This window comes from Tigriopus californicus, chromosome 6 (assembly GCF_007210705.1).
Source record: "Tigriopus californicus strain San Diego chromosome 6, Tcal_SD_v2.1, whole genome shotgun sequence".
NCBI classification, from domain to species: Eukaryota; Metazoa; Arthropoda; class Copepoda; order Harpacticoida; family Harpacticidae; genus Tigriopus; species Tigriopus californicus.
In genome coordinates this window covers 9,907,234-9,926,098 of record NC_081445.1, presented here as the reverse complement: position 1 = coordinate 9,926,098, position 18,865 = coordinate 9,907,234, and the positions used below count along the sequence as shown (strand labels likewise).

At 40.4% G+C, this 18,865-nt stretch overlaps 3 protein-coding genes across 4 annotated transcripts; 1 reads left to right on the top strand and 2 right to left on the bottom strand.

Moving 5' to 3' along the window:
- Positions 1-7,257: 7,257 nt before the first annotated feature.
- On the top strand, positions 7,258-9,675 carry LOC131881785 (sulfide:quinone oxidoreductase, mitochondrial-like). The gene is made up of 9 exons (XM_059228741.1): positions 7,258-7,453; positions 7,521-7,626; positions 7,694-7,918; positions 7,982-8,176; positions 8,248-8,451; positions 8,522-8,717; positions 8,776-8,878; positions 8,949-9,095; positions 9,512-9,675. The coding sequence occupies exons 1-9, from the start codon at positions 7,341-7,343 to the stop codon at positions 9,570-9,572; spliced, it is 1,350 nt and encodes a 449-aa protein (XP_059084724.1). The 5' UTR covers positions 7,258-7,340; the 3' UTR covers positions 9,573-9,675.
- Positions 9,364-12,540, bottom strand: LOC131881784 (calcium permeable stress-gated cation channel 1-like). The gene has a single exon (XM_059228740.1). The coding sequence runs from the start codon at positions 12,111-12,113 to the stop codon at positions 9,678-9,680; it is 2,436 nt and encodes an 811-aa protein (XP_059084723.1). The 5' UTR covers positions 12,114-12,540; the 3' UTR covers positions 9,364-9,677.
- Positions 12,541-13,359: 819 nt separating this feature from the next.
- LOC131882766 (DNA-directed RNA polymerase I subunit RPA49-like) lies at positions 13,360-16,866 on the bottom strand. Of its 2 annotated transcripts, XM_059230016.1 has the most exons (7): positions 16,666-16,866; positions 16,236-16,406; positions 15,168-15,310; positions 14,875-15,104; positions 14,623-14,766; positions 14,354-14,557; positions 13,360-13,678 (listed from the first exon to the last, which is right to left on the bottom strand). In XM_059230016.1, exons 1-7 carry the CDS (start codon positions 16,724-16,726, stop codon positions 13,417-13,419), a joined length of 1,215 nt encoding a protein of 404 aa, XP_059085999.1. In that variant the 5' UTR covers positions 16,727-16,866; the 3' UTR covers positions 13,360-13,416. The 2 variants fall into 2 exon arrangements, with proteins under 2 accessions (XP_059085999.1, XP_059086000.1); XM_059230017.1 differs by lacking the exons at positions 14,354-14,557; positions 14,623-14,766.
- Positions 16,867-18,865: the final 1,999 nt, after the last annotated feature.

Below are 18,865 nucleotides of genomic sequence, written 5' to 3'. Positions count from 1 at the left end.
TCCTCCTCTTGTCTTTTTCGGGCTCTTTAATTTACTTTCCCGTAATATTTGTGAAGAGGATGTTGCTGATTCGGTAGCATTTTTCAACTTAGATTTGGATAAAAAAATTGATAGGCACTTCAGACTAAACCCGCATTTAATGGCTAGCGAGGTTTGCCAAATTGAATTTTTTGGTAGACCAAATATCAAATGAATTTCAAATGGTTGCAAATAGACTAGTTTTAATAGTACTGTGGATATTATTTCCTGTAGCAGTTTGAAAAGCCCTGAAAAACTTTTTTTCAGCTATTGAAGGCTTAAATGTAATTGCGATCATTCGTTGCTGGCGAGTTCTCATAATTGCGTTTCAATAAAAAAGTGCCACCCAAAGCATGTCTACTTTACAATGCGAATATGTGATTTACTTTGCTTAAAAATGTAGCAAACAACCAGTTGTAAATTTCAAGTCATCATCAGGTAAAAAGTAGCCAAAACACCTAGGTACAATGGCTCCCTCTATCGGAACCAACCAAAAATATTTAGAGCTAAACGAACTGTAAAGAATCACTTTTGGAAAACATAATTTTTAGTAACCTTGGCACTTTAGTAATCTTAGGACATCGTTCCGTTGAGCAATGCAAATTTTGAACCCTCTTCGTGAATTACGGTATGTGCACTGAGCTTTTTGTTGTGAATGCAGGCTGTGTCGCTCAATAACTTGCCAAGATGGAACACCTTCTTCAGCTTGAACTTTGGCATGTTTTTACTCTTCGAAATAGTCGGGCTAGTGAGAGCAATCATCGTTATGGGTCTCGTACTTTCAACAAGACGGAATCGTCACCTCAAAAACGAATTAGAATGACATTGAACCAAGGCTCAAAGTTGTAGCGCGTCACGTTGTCTCACTTACGTGTTCCAGGAATGTTAACAGACATGTAAACAAGGTCGTTTTCAGTGATCCAAGAAGTGATTCCAGTTCCCCCAAAAGTAAGATATATATGAAATGGATTTAGCCACCTTGAAAAGGAACAATCTCTACTCAGGTTGGATTGAATGGAGCTTGAAGTGTGGAACTTTCTTCATTTCCGCTTCAGTTTCATCGGGAAACGATGGACCACTATTGCCATGATGATTTTATCCGTCTTTATTCTCATTTAAATAATAGGGCATTCAAAAGAATCGTTTTACCATACCCGTTCAGGCCACAACTAAAATCACGACAAGAAATCAACCCAAATGATTGAGAGAAGTTTGAGATTGCTTTCGAAAATGTTGGTGATATCAGCAAAAACAGTAACTCACGCTAAGTTCTGTATTGTTGAAGTCTTAAGATGGATGAAAAGAAGGATACTGCACATTAATTCTCTCTTATTGAGTATGATGCTTTTCGGCCGCAATGATCTCTGTGGTCCTGTGGTCAGTTTTGTAAGGTTCACAATAACCGGAACATCAATTTAATCATCGCTGCGCTCTCTTGCTCTTATATCTAAAATTATTAGATGAATTTACACGACAATTTGAATTGATTCCACCCGAGAGACAAATGAACTTGGGACAACTCGGCTCTGGACAATGGAACAAGTTAGACTCTATTATAATTCAATGTCGTTTGTTTTTCTTATCAACGCAATCGCCTATTTCGAATTCACTACCGCATATTTCCATTTGCCATTGTTTATATAATAATATAATATAACTAAGTGATCGGAAGCATGGTGACCACACAGGGTTGGGTCAAAATGGAGTCATGTTTCCTCGGGAGGGCCTCCAGGAAGCATCATTCGGTCATTACCTTTTCTCGTTTTTGTTTACGACCTGTACTCACAAAAAGAAAAAATATTCTGAAGTCGATTATCTTATACAGAGAGACCTTTAACTAGAGGAGTGGACATCAGCAGAGCTAGGCCGATTTTTCTTTTTGTCACAGCTCTTTGACCAAGTCATAAATGGAAACAGGTAGTAAGGTACTAGTATTTGGGACCAAACTGCACATCTTTTATTTTATTAACTATTACCTATTCTTAAAACTCTAGACTATTTACTACATAACCCAGACGCTTTCGATATTTTTACTAAAAGGAATATAACTCGAAATTTTATCGTAAAACCTCTATTTTTTTAAATGGCTTTTTCTTAATGTATGGCTGTACCCCTTGTGACTTTTGGGGAGCTAAAATGTTGTTTTCACAAAGAGGCCTAGCTTCGCCGATTGCCATGCCCAATCCTCCAGTTAAAGGTACCCATGTCTTATAGAGCTCTTCAGCGCGTTGAACAACGCCCTTTGCCTTTTTCAGGTGGGGACAAACAAGTGCCTTGTATCAGAAGAGTAGGACAATGAGTTCAGCGAATCATTGCACTGGAATTTTGAACCTTCAATAGGATACGATCGCAGCCTCAGTTTGTTTGGTTCTTTTACGCCATCTTTCGGATACGAAGTGATGTATCAAATGGGACATTGACACCACTTTTTTCCACCAATAGTTAAACTTTTGTTTCAAAAAGAGCTTTAAATTTGATTTTTCTAATCGTTTCTAACACTATCCTTTGGTTTCTTTGTTTAACAGCTGTGCTAATTACAACACTATTGCAACTAACTTATGCCACAGCCAAACCCTCAACACATCCCTACGTCAGTCAAAAGGGGGCGCTGGGGAGCAAAGAGGTAAACAACAAGCTCCGTGAGCTTATCGTATTCCGTTCCGAAACATAGGCTTCATATGGGTACCAGATTCAAACTAAATATATTTTGATAAAAAGCCACTATGAGTTTACTTATCTTTTAGGCATCCTTAAATGTACTTTCAATGGTTGAAGCACCACTGTACAAGCCACTTTTGATGTTTTCTATTGAAGAATGCATCTGTTATTGTGATTAAAGCTAATGATGCCCGAAGAACAACTTCAGCTTTCTAATTAATCCTTGAAGCACAAGTATTTACTAAGATGTGTTTGGTTTGGATTTGGGACCACGTAAACTCATTGTTTTGGAATGGAATTGAAGGGTTAATATTCCTCCGCATAGGTGCACTGAATTCATTGCTGCGCTTTTCTAATGCAGGGCACTAGGACAAACAACCTTGATAAGCTAAGAGTTTAGTCAAGGACTTCAGCATTTCAACCTACATTTTGTTCGTGTAAGGCCAAATCTTATGTAAGCTTTTGAAGTGAAACATATTGTTTCAAGATATTCAAAACGTGTTATGAATTGGGAGAATATTGCAAAACACAAGTGGTAATTCAGGGTTTTGTGGCGTTGAAATACACCAGATTTCCAGCACAAGGATTTCTAGAAGCTTGCTTCTCAGTCATTAATGAACGTGAATGTTAAATTATTCATCTCAAATATTTAATCAGTCCCTCTTTTGACCCTAAATAAACGATTTCTTTAAGCTTGCTTAACATGTAAACTTTTGTCCGTTGTTTTTGGGTAAATATGATATGTTGTTGTTTGAGGAGCTTTTTGAAAATGATAAAAGCAAGTTTAAAATTAAACTATAGTTCTTAAAACCATTCTATAATAATTCGAATGAACACATTTCCTAACCGCAATCTGATGGGTAATGATGATCACAAATTGCTTTAATGCACCATCAAGCAAATTGTGTAAATAGCTCCAGTTTTAATTCTTATTTAGATGGTATATCATGAGTTCTGAATTTTACCCTTGAAAGATTTGGAAGGTCTCCTTCAAGAGCTCGAGGAGTATTCATTGTGTCACAATGCTTCAGTATTATGTTATTCAGCGAATGATATATTGAAAAGCCTGGCATCTGATATACTATCATGTACTGTTTTTGTTTATCCACATCTAAACGAAGCAGAGGGCGCTACCTCCGCCCAATAAAAAAGACAATTGCTAGGACTATCTTTTGCAGATTTCCGCTACTTGGAATGGAATTTTCACCACTTCAAGACGAAAAAGTTATTTTTGTAGCATCACCATAAGAAGAAACGCTGACATTTCCACAACGCTTCTGAAGTGAATGAAACGGAGAGGCCCTAAAATGGAGCCCTGAGGAACACCCGACCTGACATTATGTATGGCACTACGGGATCCCTCGACCTCATTCAATTGCCTCCTACCACGAATGAAACTTCTTAACCAATTGAGAACATTGTCTTGGATCCCAATCTCATGTAGCGTGTCAACAAAAAGGCGACATGATCTGCTTTGTCAAATCTATGAGGGAGGGTTCGTGGTATTGTGGTTAGCATAATTTTTTACAGTGCGAGAGATTAACCACTCCCACAGACGGAGAAACAATGTAATACCGGACTATGACACTCCATATCGGAAATATATACGGGCAAGGGGATGGATCTCACTTCCCGGGCCGGGCGAGGTTCTCTCCTCCGACCTTTGCATCCAAACTTCAAAGTCGCACTAGGCCATTTGCTTTGTATTAGATATGGAGTAGTTTAGAAAGGAACCTGGTCTCCATGTTTTGAGCTTCCATTTGTTTTGCAAGCATCTTGCCAAATAAACTTCAACAAAAATAGAATAAACGAAGTGCTAGGCGATTGGACATAGTTGTTAGACTTTTCTACCACAAAGTCGCGTGAAAAGTTAAATGATCAGGATGCAAAAAAATGCAGGAGTGCAGACACGGTCTGGATGAGAAAAGTAGCATAAAACCAAATTGTTGTCTTTCAAGAAGACTTTGCTCCTGCTCATTTAGCCAAAAAGACAATCTCCTATTTGGCTAATGAAGGAATCCTGTTTTGGAGGCCTAAACTATGGCCCCCAAATTCGCCTTATCATAAAACTCTGGTCAATGCCATGTGGTATTTTGTTGAGAAAGAAGCCCCCTTCAACTAAAGATCTAGGCAGCCAATTTGAAGCACCATGCAAAGAATCCCTCCCACCAAAATTCGCACTTTTTTGCACCTTTTTCGGATCAGATTGGCTAAAGCCTTTGTTTTAAAAGGATCCTATTTCGAAAACTAAGCTTTAAATAGAAAAATGTTATAAATAGCGTAAATTTAACATATTCTGATCTATCTTATGTTTCAATTTTAGCTCTCAAAATTATCATCTAAACAAATTATGATGCTTCAAAGAGAAAGCGATAAGTTTGTCTAATCTTATCCTGGGCACCCGGTATAACATGAGACCAGTATTATGGGGCTGAGATGCCTTGCCAGCAATAGTTCATTTTGAAAATTAAAAAGAAGGCAAAGAAGAAATGATTTGAAATGACCAAGAACCAATACAAGTTTCCAAGATGAGAAAGAGTTGTGTATGGTTGGGAAGCTTTATTATTGCTCTTTGTATTTCATTCCTGAAAATCAATCCATCATTGGGATGCAATTCCATTTTGAGCCTTCGATGACATATTCATGTAAGCTTAAACATTCTATTAGCAGGTGATGGCCAAAATACCCTACCTAGATGGAAATCGGAAAGCTCATGGCTATAAGGGTAGTAATTTCCAATTTGGAATTGGAGCTTTCTCAAATTTACCCTGAAGTTCAAAAGTATTTCCCTGTAAAACTTTTCGGGTTTTCAATAGAGTTTAACGTCAAAAATTGAGAATAAGAAATGCTTTGCTCAAATACCGCTTAGTGTACCGCTACTGATGGTAAAGAAGGCGCTCAATGCATATAAATCCGATCTCGAAATTTGAAACTAGAATAGAAATATGCTAAGCAGTCAGTCATTCTAATGTCCATCATATCAACGTCATTTTCCTACATTTGTTCACTAAACCTCTTAAAATTGTTTGCTGGTCTTTGTGCACTAAGCTTCAGCCAATCCGAGCCAAATTCAAGGGCATGTCTTGAGCTGACTCTTATCTGAATCCCCAAGCCCCATGCATCTTCATCCAACAACAAAAAGATACACTATTCAAGTTTCGTATGTATGTACTAGCGACGAAGGTGAGATGCAAGGTGAAGCAATACACTCACATGAGTTCTGCTCCGTCCGACGTTTTTTGGGCCGGCATTTTCGTTGAGTCGTAAGAGCCTGTCTTGTAGAGCTGTAGCAAGTCTTTTTGATGACTCGTAAAATACGAGCCAATTTGCGATTTTGCGATATTCTGAACGACTGTTGTCATTTTTACTCTACACTGGAAGCTTGATGAGTCGTTCCATATAAATTGTATGTTGACGAGCGATTTTCTGTCACTCATAAATATTCATTTTTTCAAAAAAATATGATATTTTTTTCCTTTGTTGAAGTAAAGGTTGGAACGATAATCCAATCAGTTTACATCAATTCTAAACATTTTGTGGCTCGTTTTGGGCCAAACGCAATTTGTAGGATTGAAAATTGTACATGGTAGCAAATCTGCAAAAACTATTATTTCTTCTTTGAATCCTTAAATTTCCATTAAGTTCACTTTTTCGGTCATGTGTTNACTCTACACTGGAAGCTTGATGAGTCGATCCATTTAAATTGTATGTTGACGAGCGATTTCCTGTCACTCATAAATATTCATTTTTTCAAAAAAATATGATTTTTTTTCCATTGTTGAAGTAAAGGTTGGAACGATAATCTAATCAGTTTACATCAATTCTAAACATTTTGTGGCTCGTTTTGGGCAATACGCAATTTGTAGGATTGAAAATTGTATATGGTAGCAAATCTGCAAAAACTATTATTTCTTCTTTGAATCCTTAAATTTCCATTAAGTTCACTTTTTCGGTCATGTGTTCTTAAGAAAACATATGTTGGGATAGTAACACTATGTAGATGATTGTGAAAAGAAGTTTTTTGCCACGTTACGCACTAATGCAATGAATGTGAGCTAAATACAGACTCTTGACGTTTCGAATTATTTGTCAGTGACATGATTTGTTTAAGAGCTTTTCAGGCTGCATTTGTCCTTAAAAAAATATCCGGATGCTTCCAAATATATATTACAAAAGGACATTGTAAAAAGATGCATGCCTGAGCAAAATTTACAGGGATTTGTTGAAATAAGACAATGTTGCCAATTTTTTTACTTTCACAAACAGCAAAATTTATGAATTATGAAAGACATTGTATTTTTTTTTAAACTTTATTTTTACATTTTTGTTACCTATTAGGTCAAAATAAATCTTAATCTTATATTTTCTCGCGGAAAGTCATAGCTTTTATCCAAACGCTATCATTTTGATTTGGCAGACTTTTGTTCCATTTTTTGGTTCAGAAAGACACATCCTTTTTTAATTTCCAAAACGACTCGTACGGCTCGGGTAGTTAATGTAGGATTCTTTTGCAGCCCAACTCTCTCGCAGACAGGAAAATTGCAAGCCTTCAGCCAAAGACCACAGACCGTATTTTGCCCAGTAGTAGCATATGGTTTTCAATTGTATTTGCTGTTTGGATCTGTTGGCAGTATTCCTTCAGAGTTGTAAGTAAAACTATCGCCATGAATGGATTGCAAGGTGGGAAAATGTTGTGGCAAACCCGGGGCTGTTACTCCTTAGGGGTCCAACATGGAGCCTATTTCAGTACTTCACAAAACAGAAACGCCAACAAAAGGTACAATGATATACATAATAGGCAATAATCCCTTAATAATCTCCGGGTGACTTAATATCTCACCTAGTTTCAAGTTGGTGGTGGTGGGAGGAGGATCCGGAGGATGTGCCTCGGCTGCTAAATTTGCATCCAAGTTAGGAGCCGGACAGGTGGCTGTGATTGAACCCAGAGATGTAAGGTTACCTATATGCTCTTGAGAAGCGGGTTTCTTCCGCAGATTCAAGGCCCCTCCTTTTGTAGATGCATTACTACCAAGCCATGTGGACTTTGGTGGGTGGTGGTCAGAAGAAATTGGAGCAATCTGGTAAACCTATGCAGAGCGTTTTGCCCTCCAAAGCCGAATGGATCAAGGATAAAGTGGTGGGTTTCGACCCGGATAATTCGAAAGTGATGACACAAAACGGAGATGAGATCTCCTATGAATTCCTGGTGGTCGCCATGGGGCTTCAGCTCAACTTTGATGTGGTGTGTAGGTCATTGAAATGAAGGGCTTTTTTTGGATTTGATGGGCAATTTGGGTCTACACAGATCAAAGGGTTGCCTGAGGCCTTTGAGACGCCTGGTGTGAGTTCCAATTACGACTTGAGGTACGTGAACAAGACCTGGGAATCCATTCAGCAGTTTAAGGAGGGCAACTGTGTGTTCTCGTTCCCCAACACGCCCGTGAAATGCGCCGGAGCTCCCCAGAAGATCATGTACCTGACCGAGAAAATCCTGCGAATGGTGAGCATTGAATTGACCAAATTGACCTGAACCTTCAGTGAACGAACCATTCTTTACTGGTTTTCAAATAGGAGAATCGGAGGGATCATGCCAATATTATCTACCATACCTCTCTGCCGGTCATATTTGGCGTCAAGAAGTATGCCGATGCCTTATGGAAAATCGTCGAGGAAAGAAATATAGAGGTTAACCTGCGGAGTAATCTCGTAGAGGTCCGACCCGATACCAGAGAGGCTATCTTTCAGAACCTGGATAAGCCCGAAGAAGCCCCTAAGGTTGAACTTCTAATCGATTTTTCAAAATCACATTTTGTAACTGAACTTGAGCAATCTCTCTTGTATGTAGGCTGTCAAATACAGTATGCTCCACGTGACTCCGCCTATGAGTGCCCCGGATGTTTTGAGGAACTCGTCCAAGATCGTGGATGAAAACGGATTTCTCAATGTGAATAAGGAGACACTGCAACACATGAACTATCCGAATATTTTCGGTATCGGAGATTGCACAAACGTGCCGACGTCCAAAACTGCTGCTGCCGTCGGTAAGGTCAATTTTAAGTAACTTGGCATTATTCCATACATTCAACTTCCGTTCCATAGCTGGCATGATTGGCATCCTTCGAAGAAATCTGACCGCCTCCATGAATGGTCAGCCTTTGAAAGCTAAATATGACGGTTACACGTCGTGCCCATTGGTTACCGGGTATGGTTACTCTGCTTAGACTAAGTGATTTCTATAACAATTTATTTCATGGCTACTCCTTCTTTTAAAGGCCCAATGAATGCATCTTGGCTGAATTCGACTTCCAATCCCCGCCCCAACCCCTGGAAACTTTCCCAATCAACCAAGCCAAGCCCAGATGGACCATGTACAACATGAAAGCTCACGTCATGCCCCACGTTTATTGGCAGATGTTGAAGTAAGTGTTAAAAGTAGGTTGAATTGAGCATGCATTGTCAAGTTCACGATGTCGGACACGAATAATATGCGTGGAGCTCATTCCTATAGTTACCAAATTACCTAGTTTGGCACGACTCCAAACAAGGAGTTTTTGTTCGCAAGCAAATTACCCACGCGATTCCATTGAAGACAATTTAGTTTTCATCTATAATTAAAATTATTACCAAGTAATAATTTGTCCTTTCGAGCATAAAATGCACAAGAACTTTTTCAAGAACAAGTAAATGTGGAACGATCCCATTCTTGTTTTATTTCTGAATTGTCTTCAGGTTTTCCTCTGGTGGGTTCTACATTAAAATCTGACACTTTTTGATTTAGTTTAACAAAGGGGCATCTTGTCACGACTCGACCTAAAATGTTCCTTCTTTTTTCCAGTGGCTGGTGGGAAGGACCCAAGATTTTCCGCAAGCTTGCTCATCTTGGCATGTCGAGATAGACTGTGAAACACACAAATTTTCAGTACTTTACAAATGTTGGTGATAACCAGTCCAAATGACAGTAACAAAAAAAATAAATAAAGATTTGATTTTTTAAAACCACCTCAATGGGTCTCAACTTCTGCGTGAAACGTTCCATACTGAGGGGAGGGGACGGGATCGATTGAATCTTCGGATGTTTGGGCCCTGTTCGATTTTGTGGAACGTTGAGAGCTTCCACGATTTAACATCTTCAAAGCTCTAAAATGAGGCAGGAGGATGTCCGGAATGTAAGTGTGATTCTGACTGAGCGTCTCAGACTCTCTCAAATACGTGCATTCAATGAACTCAATGGGACTGAATTTCTTGCACGTGTCTGACCACAATTGGGCCGAAAAGATGTTCACAGCTAGAAGAAAAAGACCTATTTCCACCTTGGATTTCATGGTCAGCTCTGACAAACTGCCGCTACGAATCACGGTGAACACCGTCATGAAAAACAGTAACACCAAAGTGGACAGGACCACGAAACTAATGGCCGTGGAATGAACTTCCTTGTTGATCTTGGAGGGTTTGTAGACATAGAGAAGGTTATGCCGATCCACGTAATATCTGGTCACGAAGTAAAGCCATCCAAAGGGCACGATCAACGGACAAGACAGGCAATACATCATAGTCATGCAGAGAATGAGCATCATCCGAGCGTACTGCTCGCCAAAGCGGAACTCGTACTTCATAGCTCGTCGGATAGCTGGGATGTCTGCTTCGGATTTGGACCAGCAGATCCGGATTGTGTAGAAAAACAGCTCTGGGAATCGGATGAGTTCCAGACCAGCTCCAACCAAGGCCGTAGTGATGATGTAGTTCACAAAGAAGGCACCCGAATCCGGGAGGAAGACGCATTCCCATCGGTAGGTGTCATTCTTGCCCTCATTGAAAATAAAGTTGAAGCTGGCTTGGGCGGTAGTGAAACCGAACGTAGGCAAAAATACAACCATAAAAAGAAGATACCAGAAGGTTTTCTTCATAATGGCGTGGTTCTCTGCCGAGCGGGTCCAATGGCCCAAGAAGCGATCGCTCCAGGACACAAGCAAGGGCATAAAGGCGGTGAATCCCCAAAGCATGATGGTGGGTAGGAAGTCTACAAGACTTGAGGGTAAAGCCAGACTCTCGCCAAAGAGCTTGACAATGTAGTCGGTTTGACTGACAAGATATTCCGGAGTTGTTAGGAAGAAGGTGATGATGAAGAGACATATGTTAATGATGATCTTCTTCAGAAGCAAATAACGTCGCTCCACACTCAAGTTCTCCCAATAGATGTCATCCGGAGTGGGTGCATAGGTAATCTTCCACTGCTTGGGCCTAAGAATGGAGGAAAGCGTGGAGTAGGGTGGTTCCCAATTCCAGGAAAAGAAGCCTTGACGATGGGCGTCAAACACTAGTTTGGACATGTTCACGGACTGAAAAGTGATGAACACGATTCCCAGGGGGGTCCTGAGTGCGGATTCTTTCTCCTTATCAAAGGCCGTGGTCAGTCGAGTCTCCTCAGCCGTGTAATACTCCAAGCCATTCTCGGCTTTGACACAGCAACAACAGCAACAGGAGCAACAACGGCTGCATTGAATGGGATACATGGTGATTGGGCCCCGTCCAAGCTCCTGATTCCGCTCGCAATACTCTTTGGCCAATCGAACCTCCACCAGGTCATCATGGATGGCTTTGAGCTTCTCCACGTCATAGGCAAATCGGACTTCCTTCACCTCTACGTTCGCAAAGGCTTCCGTGAAGTGGCGGGTAATCTCTTCGACTTTGCAAAGATACTTGGGTACTTTCTCAATCATCAAAGTACGAGAAATCTCCAAACTTACGTCCTGAAATTCAACATCCACCGAGAACTTCCTCATGATCGCAATGGCCAGAGGGAAAAACAAGAACGACAAGGCCACATGAACCCACAAGTAATCCGAGGAAGGATCCAGATTGACCAAAGTCGTGTGTTCAAATGAGGTTTTATCTCCTTGCAACGTCCCTTGGAAATTCAGAGGCAAAATCACGCCAATCGATAAGATCACCACCAAAGTCAAGAAGATGATGATGTACCGAATGAATCGCACATATTGCCGCGCATCCACGCCACACTTGGCCTCAATATCGTCATCCGAGGATGTAAAGATCGAGGCCAACCACTGTCCGAACGTCATGGTCTCTGTAATGGAGCTCTGTCGTCGAATCGGCAATCGTCGCGAGCCACGGTTGTTAATAACCTCGTCCCCAGCCTCCACCGGTCCTCCATCCGTCTTGTCCTGGCCTCCGCTGATCAGATTCTCCGTGAACGAAAAGAACACATGGGTCCAACGATCCAAATCATCCTTCTTCACGATCCGATTGACTACCTTCCACGCCGATTTCCTCAAGATCAGAAACGTGACCAACAGCACAGCCAACAAGATCAGGTTGGTGATAAGATTTTGCGGAATGCCCCCATAGGCATTCTTGATGTGATACGGATTAGTCTCATTGTGCTCATTGATGTACAACTTACACTTCTCAGTCTCCGACATCTTGTTGGGAAAAAGCCTCTACGACGATCCTGTCGCCCTTACCGTCAGTCTTCATCTACATACGCTCTCAAACACCTGTGACCGTCGACTGGGCCTCTAAGGCAACGGGGAGAACGGGCCAAGCTACATGGAAAGCAGGAACGGGCCAGTAGTCACTCAATCACAACTGGTCTGGTGTGGTCTTCGAGGGAAATTGGATCCAGTAGATGCTGCTCCGTCCGGTTAAGATGCAGTCACGGGAGGAGTTGCCGCCAAATCCAGTTCGCTTTGATTGTGCCTTTCAAACGCTGTTGTTGACTTGCACAGGTCGGGAATAAAGGTCGAGTGTGACTTCACAGACTTTATTAGTCATGGAGGTGGCACAATCACAGGAAAAAAGTCGGCCTATTGTGAGTAACATTAAGGCCAATTGTCGAGTGAGCGTTATCTGCGAACACAATTTAATTTCAGGAAACGTTGTTGTGGTTGAGGCGTTCTTATCATTGTAGGTACCTTGTGGATAGATTACGAAGTCACAAGGATGCCAAAAGGTTTAATTTTCATACGCATGATACGAAATTTGAATCTGCTGTCTCCTCTTTATCAACTACAAGAACTTTAAACGATATAACTTTGAAATGAACCCCATTCCAATTGGAAAAGTGACTTGCTTTTAATTGCAATGACGATATTTTTTGGATTGCTGAATACATTTTGATATGAGACTCCTGGTTGCTCTAAACCGAAGCACGTCGTGGTTTGTGGGCGGTCTTTTTCCTGTAAATTCGTGTGAAGACATCCACGGCAAACTTTAAATGTAGACCCATGTATGGACTTACAACGAAGGACAACATTTCTCTCTCCATTACCATTCACTTCACCGTACAAAGTAACTTGGTAACATTAGGAGACTTGGGCGGCAATCCTGTCAGATAAATATTTTTGAACAAATTTGAGTCGAAAATCTAGCTTAGAGAACGAAATAGAGGCGCTCAAAGCAATAAAGATGTCACTACATGAAATTTATACCTTCGTCACTATGGGCCATTAACAGAAACTTGACATCACTATAAATGAACTGATTTTCAAGTAAATACATAAAGTGAAAGTGACGTGGCTTTGATTGTAACGGTCACAGTTTCAGATTTTATCAATATTTTTGAAAAGGACTCGGAGTAATTTGCTTAAACCAAAGTAGTGATTTTGGAGGAAGAAACGTCGTCATTCCTTGTTCACTTTAATACCCATGTCTTAACACATTAACAAAGGGATTTGAAGGTTGTATTCAATATTCCTCATACATAACAAATAAAACCATCAACTTTTACATGGTCCTTCGCTTTCGTCGTCCCGAAGGCCGAGCCGCCTCAAAGCTGGTCAAAGGGAACTTCAGGCTGACCGAGTGTCTTTCTTCGTCATCCTTAACGATCGTTGCTCCTGTGGCATGAATCAGTTGCTTCAAAACATCGGCCTTTTTGTTGATACTCTTGGAAAGGGCTAACAATTTGACGGAGAAGTTACTGATCAACAGAGATAGGACAATGATATAGCATATCACTTTGTCGCGGCTAGAGGGTGACATTTGGCTGAAAAGAGAGAAGCTCGGATCAATCACCCTGATGGTTTGGTAAGCTTTTGAAAAGGATGGAGAAACTGGTTGTGGTCGAAATTTGTCGCTCTTGATTTCAAAACTGGGAATTTTCCAGATTAGCAGATCATCTTCAGCCGAATAATGATTAGACTTATATCCTCTAAAATAACCTACGAGTACACCCCCGTTATTGAGCATTTTGCAAGAAATTTTGAAATTAAACGATTTGACTTGGGGTTCCAACGATTTTCCACCTCACCATAGGTGGAGAAATTCTGAGCCTTTTCGAAATAAATTAATGAAAACCGTAGCTTAGATACTTGGGATTAATGGCAATCACTCTCACAAAAAAACTCTTGAAAATTGGTTCGTTTTAAAGTGAACATGCGAAAATCCTATTTAGCAGACCTAGTCAACAGACGGTTCAACATTTATTTAGTTTTTAGTTTCATCGCCTCTCCTAAGTTGTCTAGGCCAAATGTTGGACACAAAATTGCTCATTTTGAATAAAGTGAATGATTCAGAAGATATTAGGTTTTTTCTTCAGTTGTTAGTCAAAATCTCTCAAGTCGTACATGAACATTGCAAAAAAGACAGCAAATTCCTACATCAAGTTGAAATTCTTGAATTTGGGGGATGGCCAAATTATAAAAAATAATCAAATGCATACTTATTCTCAGTGAATGTCTTAAAAATGTGCGTTTTAATGGCGTTTGGAAGAAACGGAGGTAAGCATTTGAGCCCTTGCCGCAGCATTTGGGGTCTGGCGTACATCAAGGTGACAAGCCCCTGGATATACAAGGCCACGCCCACAAACTCTACATCCGGTTTGTGAAATTGATCCCGAATTATCTGTCCCACCAAAGGACTGAACCTGAAATTTACCAAATATGATCAATTAGATACAAGTAAGTGGTAAAATAAAATTGAATTCAGTACTTCTTTGACCGCATTGCAATATCCAAATCACTGATGTCCGAGAAGGAATCCAAAACATTTTGGGCGCTTTCACTGAGAACCTCTCTTTGTTCATCGGAGAGGATATCCTCGAGCTTGTAGACATCAATCAGGTTCTTCGTTTGCCTTAAATTTGAGTCCTTAGTTAAATAATGGCTGGTAATGTCATCCAGTCCCTCAGCTTAAGCTCCGACTAGGCTAATCCAAATCTTTCCCCAGAATTTTTTTTCTAACCTGTTACAGGGTGGAATCATTCTTGTGATGGTGTCATCTTCCACTTCAGGAATTTCAATGTGGGCTTCCTCGACTTTGCCCGCCGCTTCTCCCAATTTAGCCTCCAATTGGCCTTGATCCACAGTCATGCGGTCGGCTTGCTCATAAACCCGCTGACCTCGAGTGGCTCCGAACTCCTTGACCAAATGCTTCTTTTTCTTGGTTCGAGTGCCTTCGCCGACTTCCTCCTCCTAATAAGAAGTACTCCATTAACAGAGAGTCATTACTTAACCATATCGTTCGTTTGTCCTTACGTTCAAAAGTTGAAGATTAGTGGTCTTTGGAGTTTTGACCAGAGCTCCTACTGTCACCGAGTTGGTTTCCACTAACCGAATTTGACCTGTGATCTTGTTCTTGATGGCCAAATAGGTACTCAGATAAGGACTGGGACGAATACCTGGCAAAATGAAAATGCACACGCTTTTAGGATTAACCTACACAATATTCTTTAGGGTTGTAAGTACAAAGGGAACATGTTCAATCTTGATCGTTCATTTTAAATGTCTCCTGACTGATTTTCTATACAAAGATCCGTAATTTTATTTTGCACTATTTGAAATATTTCTTGGCTCAAAAGCGATGTTGACTTATGTTTCGTTTCCAAAAGTGCAATGGGTACATGAAATTATTTTCAATAACGATATTGGAATGACGATATCCAATGACGATAATTTTCGTCATAAAATATTAACAGGGAATTCCCGAAATCAAAATGTTTTACAACACATGTTTTTAATTGAATTATTCCAAAAACTTTTTTGTAGTATTTCTTGAACTTTGATAATCAAGAAACTCAGAAAATACGATCAAAGCAATGTCAAGCCAACTTGTATTCACGAGACAAGTCCAAGTCAATTGACAGGTGACTTTTAGGCAATTAATCAGTCATAAAAGGATGAATTAAAGTGGCTACATTATCTTCCATCGCTTGATTTTTTTAGATGGTTCGTGAGCTTTTTACTTAGTGTTTAAAGGTAGTTACGATAGTAACTAATGATAATTTGGGGTTGAGTTAGGCTGAATTAAAAAAACAGATCCGGCAATGGGCTACCCCCGCGTGGTTTGGTGAATGCAAATTTTGCAATGCGACAGTACTAAACTGTACCCAGTCGCATTTCAAAATGTGCGTTCACGAAACTGTCTGATACACGCAGTAGGTGCAACTGGGTACAAATCGCATCTCAAAATATGCACTCACGAAACCATGCGGGGGTGCCCAATTAGTAGAATAGCGTCAACAGATTTCAAGTGACTCAGTTAGCTTCTAAGGCTCAAAATCACATTACAAAACTTTTGACAAACCTAGTCAATTTTTGATTTACCTTGGACTGATGGCGCCTTATTGGAGTATTTGATGTGATCCGTTTGAAGGCTCAGATCCAATTCCGGGCGAGATTTCCGCACTTTGGTGGTATCGGGGAATGTATACGAGAGTTTGGCTTGAAATTGCTCCAAAGCAGCTTCGGGAGTCACGCCAGCATGTTCAAAATTCACTGGAGCATACAAAAAATATGGCTTGGATTACAACCTGACTGTAATCTGTTCTTATGTCAGATACCACTTCTATGGAATGGAGCCCTTTGCATAGAGTAGTTAGTAATCTAAATTATGCATACTCTACGCTCTTTCATACTTCAATAGCCATGGTCGTAAAATACGGTGAGGGCATTATCATATCCCACCCCGCAGGATTTGGGGATGGGGATCCTGGCATCAGAGCTCCTCCTTGGATTCTAGATGTTTGCAACTTACCCAGAATAGGTCCAATCTTTTGGCTAGGCCCGCCTTGATGACTGACATTGGACACACTCATAGTCAATGCCAAATACTTGAAGATTGGGTCCTTAATTTATGATCGAACTTGCTGTTTGGGGAAGAACAAACGCTTGATGTAAAGTATTTACATTTGGTTGACCATGCCTGTTTGTTTAGATTCCCCGTGTGACGTCATAGCAACAGCTGAAACGAGAGGGAATCTCGAACAAAATTTCGAAGACATTCATTTGATATTTTACATGCTTGTGTGGAAGGATTACCTCACCACTTCATTATTAAGAAATCCAATTCCTTGACATTTTGATTCAAATTCATTGCGCATTTTTGACTAACCATGTTAAGTATGAGATTCCAAAATTTCATCATTTCATACCCAGGCTGTAGTGTCAGTGTTGAAGCAAAATAGGTTTGGGTTAATGGTTATGCTCTATATTTGCCCTTACAACGGCGTCATCTCATGTTGAAACCTCACTAATACGATCTGCAATCATCACTCCACCGCCGGGAATTGGGTGTGGCAGCAAGATGGTGCTCGCACCTGATGTCACTCAAAAGTTTTCTGGAGTTAAAGTTGAGCTCCAATATATTCTGGCCCAAGGAATCCAAAACGCACATTAAGCCTCTACGGTCACTAGAGTTGACCCAAACTCTTGGGTTGGGACAAAGCTGATGGATGCTTTTGAAAACGCACAGTATCAGATACCTTTCTTACCTTATATGAACTCTGTACAGTCCCAACATTTTTAGTCTCTCCCAATACGAGAGCTCTCTCATTCTTGCAATGTTTCTAGTGAAACATCTTTGGACTTGTTCGACCTTTTGCAAACTCGCTGAATTCATTGGAGCCCAAATGGGTGAAGCATATTCAAGATGTGGGTGGACAATCGACTTGTACAGAGTTAGCATCGTGATGCTATCTCTAGACTTAAACGTGCGATATATCAAACCACACATTTAAAAAAACTTTACCCACCTTCAACTGGACATGATCATCGAACTTTCCATTACTTTGGAGGACGACACAAATATCTTTTTTAGATTAGACCTGCACAATATCTTTTCCTCCATTATCTACGAGTGGAGTATTCAAAGGAGTTGACCCAAAGGTCACTGACCCGAAATTTTATTTCGTTCAGGGCCATATTACTCTCAGTAATCCAAGAGTAGATTCTATCTAGGTCCTTTGCAAGGCTAATGGAATCTTGGCCATTCCTACCAGAAACTAACTTTGTATCGTCAGCATAAGAAGAGAGACTGGCAGTAATACTAAGCTTTTGAAGCGGGGCAACGAATGTTATAAAAAGGAGGGGCCCTAAGATGGAACCCTGGGGAACACCTCACTTGACATCATGTATGTCATTAAGGAATCCCTCGACCTTAACAATTTGCTTCTTATCTTGAATGAAACTTCTTATCCAATTGAGATCCTTGGCTTGGATCCCAATGTCATGAAGTCTATTCAACAAAATGCCTTGATCTACTTCATCAAAGGCCTTGTCAAAATCAAGATAGATAACATCAACTGACTCATGCCTTTCCAGTCCCTCGATGACCTGCTCTAAATGCTCAATCAGTTGGGTAACCGGGCTAAAATGTGCTCGGAATCCGTGCTGGCTAGGAGGAAGGACTTCATTGACTTCAATCTATGGGGCATTTTGGGGGCTGCTAAATTATTTTAGCGCTCTGTTTTGCTCGTGTCTGTGAGCTTGAAACTGTCTCTTTTCATTTCCATTTTCATTTGTTTCTCAACCATGGTATGCTGCTCATGACAATAATGGGCGAGGTACTTTGGCCCTGTAGAATTTGATAATTGATGTCAATTGTTCCAAATTCAGTTTTTTATTTCTCTAGTTTGACGGCAGCCTTTGATTTCAAACTTTGAAACCAATTCTAACGGCAAGAAAATTCTGATTACAACCAAAACAACATCTTAAGACCAAATATGTTAAAATAGTTTAAAACAAAAGTGAAAAGCTTCAATTAAAGGTGAAATTTGCAAATATGTAAAATGTGGTCTTTGGTGACAAAATATTTTTACACACTCTGCTTGTCCCTACATATCAGACAAATCTCGTCTAGAGAAGTGCAAAACTTTGGGATTTCATGCTAGTGCGTCCTTTGGTTTTACCATGAAGTAAGCGTCACCACTTTTCGTACTGATGACAAAATATTGGCA

Bases quoted from the DNA above. Each gene is read 5' to 3' on its own strand.
- LOC131882766 (XM_059230016.1), bottom strand. From the start codon at position 16,726: ATGAGTGTGTCCAATGTCAGTCATCAAGGCGGGCCTAGCCAAAAGATT. The intron at 15,311-16,235 runs GTAAATCAAAAA...TCATTTTGCCAG, and splicing joins TAAGGCGCCATCAGTCCAAG to GTATTCGTCCCAGTCCTTAT. The intron at 14,767-14,874 runs GTTAGAAAAAAA...CTCAAATTTAAG, and splicing joins ATGATTCCACCCTGTAACAG to GCAAACGAAGAACCTGATTG.
- LOC131881785 (XM_059228741.1), top strand. From the start codon at position 7,341: ATGAATGGATTGCAAGGTGGGAAAATGTTGTGGCAAACCCGGGGCTGT. The intron at 7,454-7,520 runs GTACAATGATAT...TATCTCACCTAG, and splicing joins AACAGAAACGCCAACAAAAG to TTTCAAGTTGGTGGTGGTGG. The intron at 8,718-8,775 runs GTAAGGTCAATT...TCCGTTCCATAG, and splicing joins CAAAACTGCTGCTGCCGTCG to CTGGCATGATTGGCATCCTT.
- LOC131881784 (XM_059228740.1), bottom strand. From the start codon at position 12,113: ATGTCGGAGACTGAGAAGTGTAAGTTGTACATCAATGAGCACAATGAG.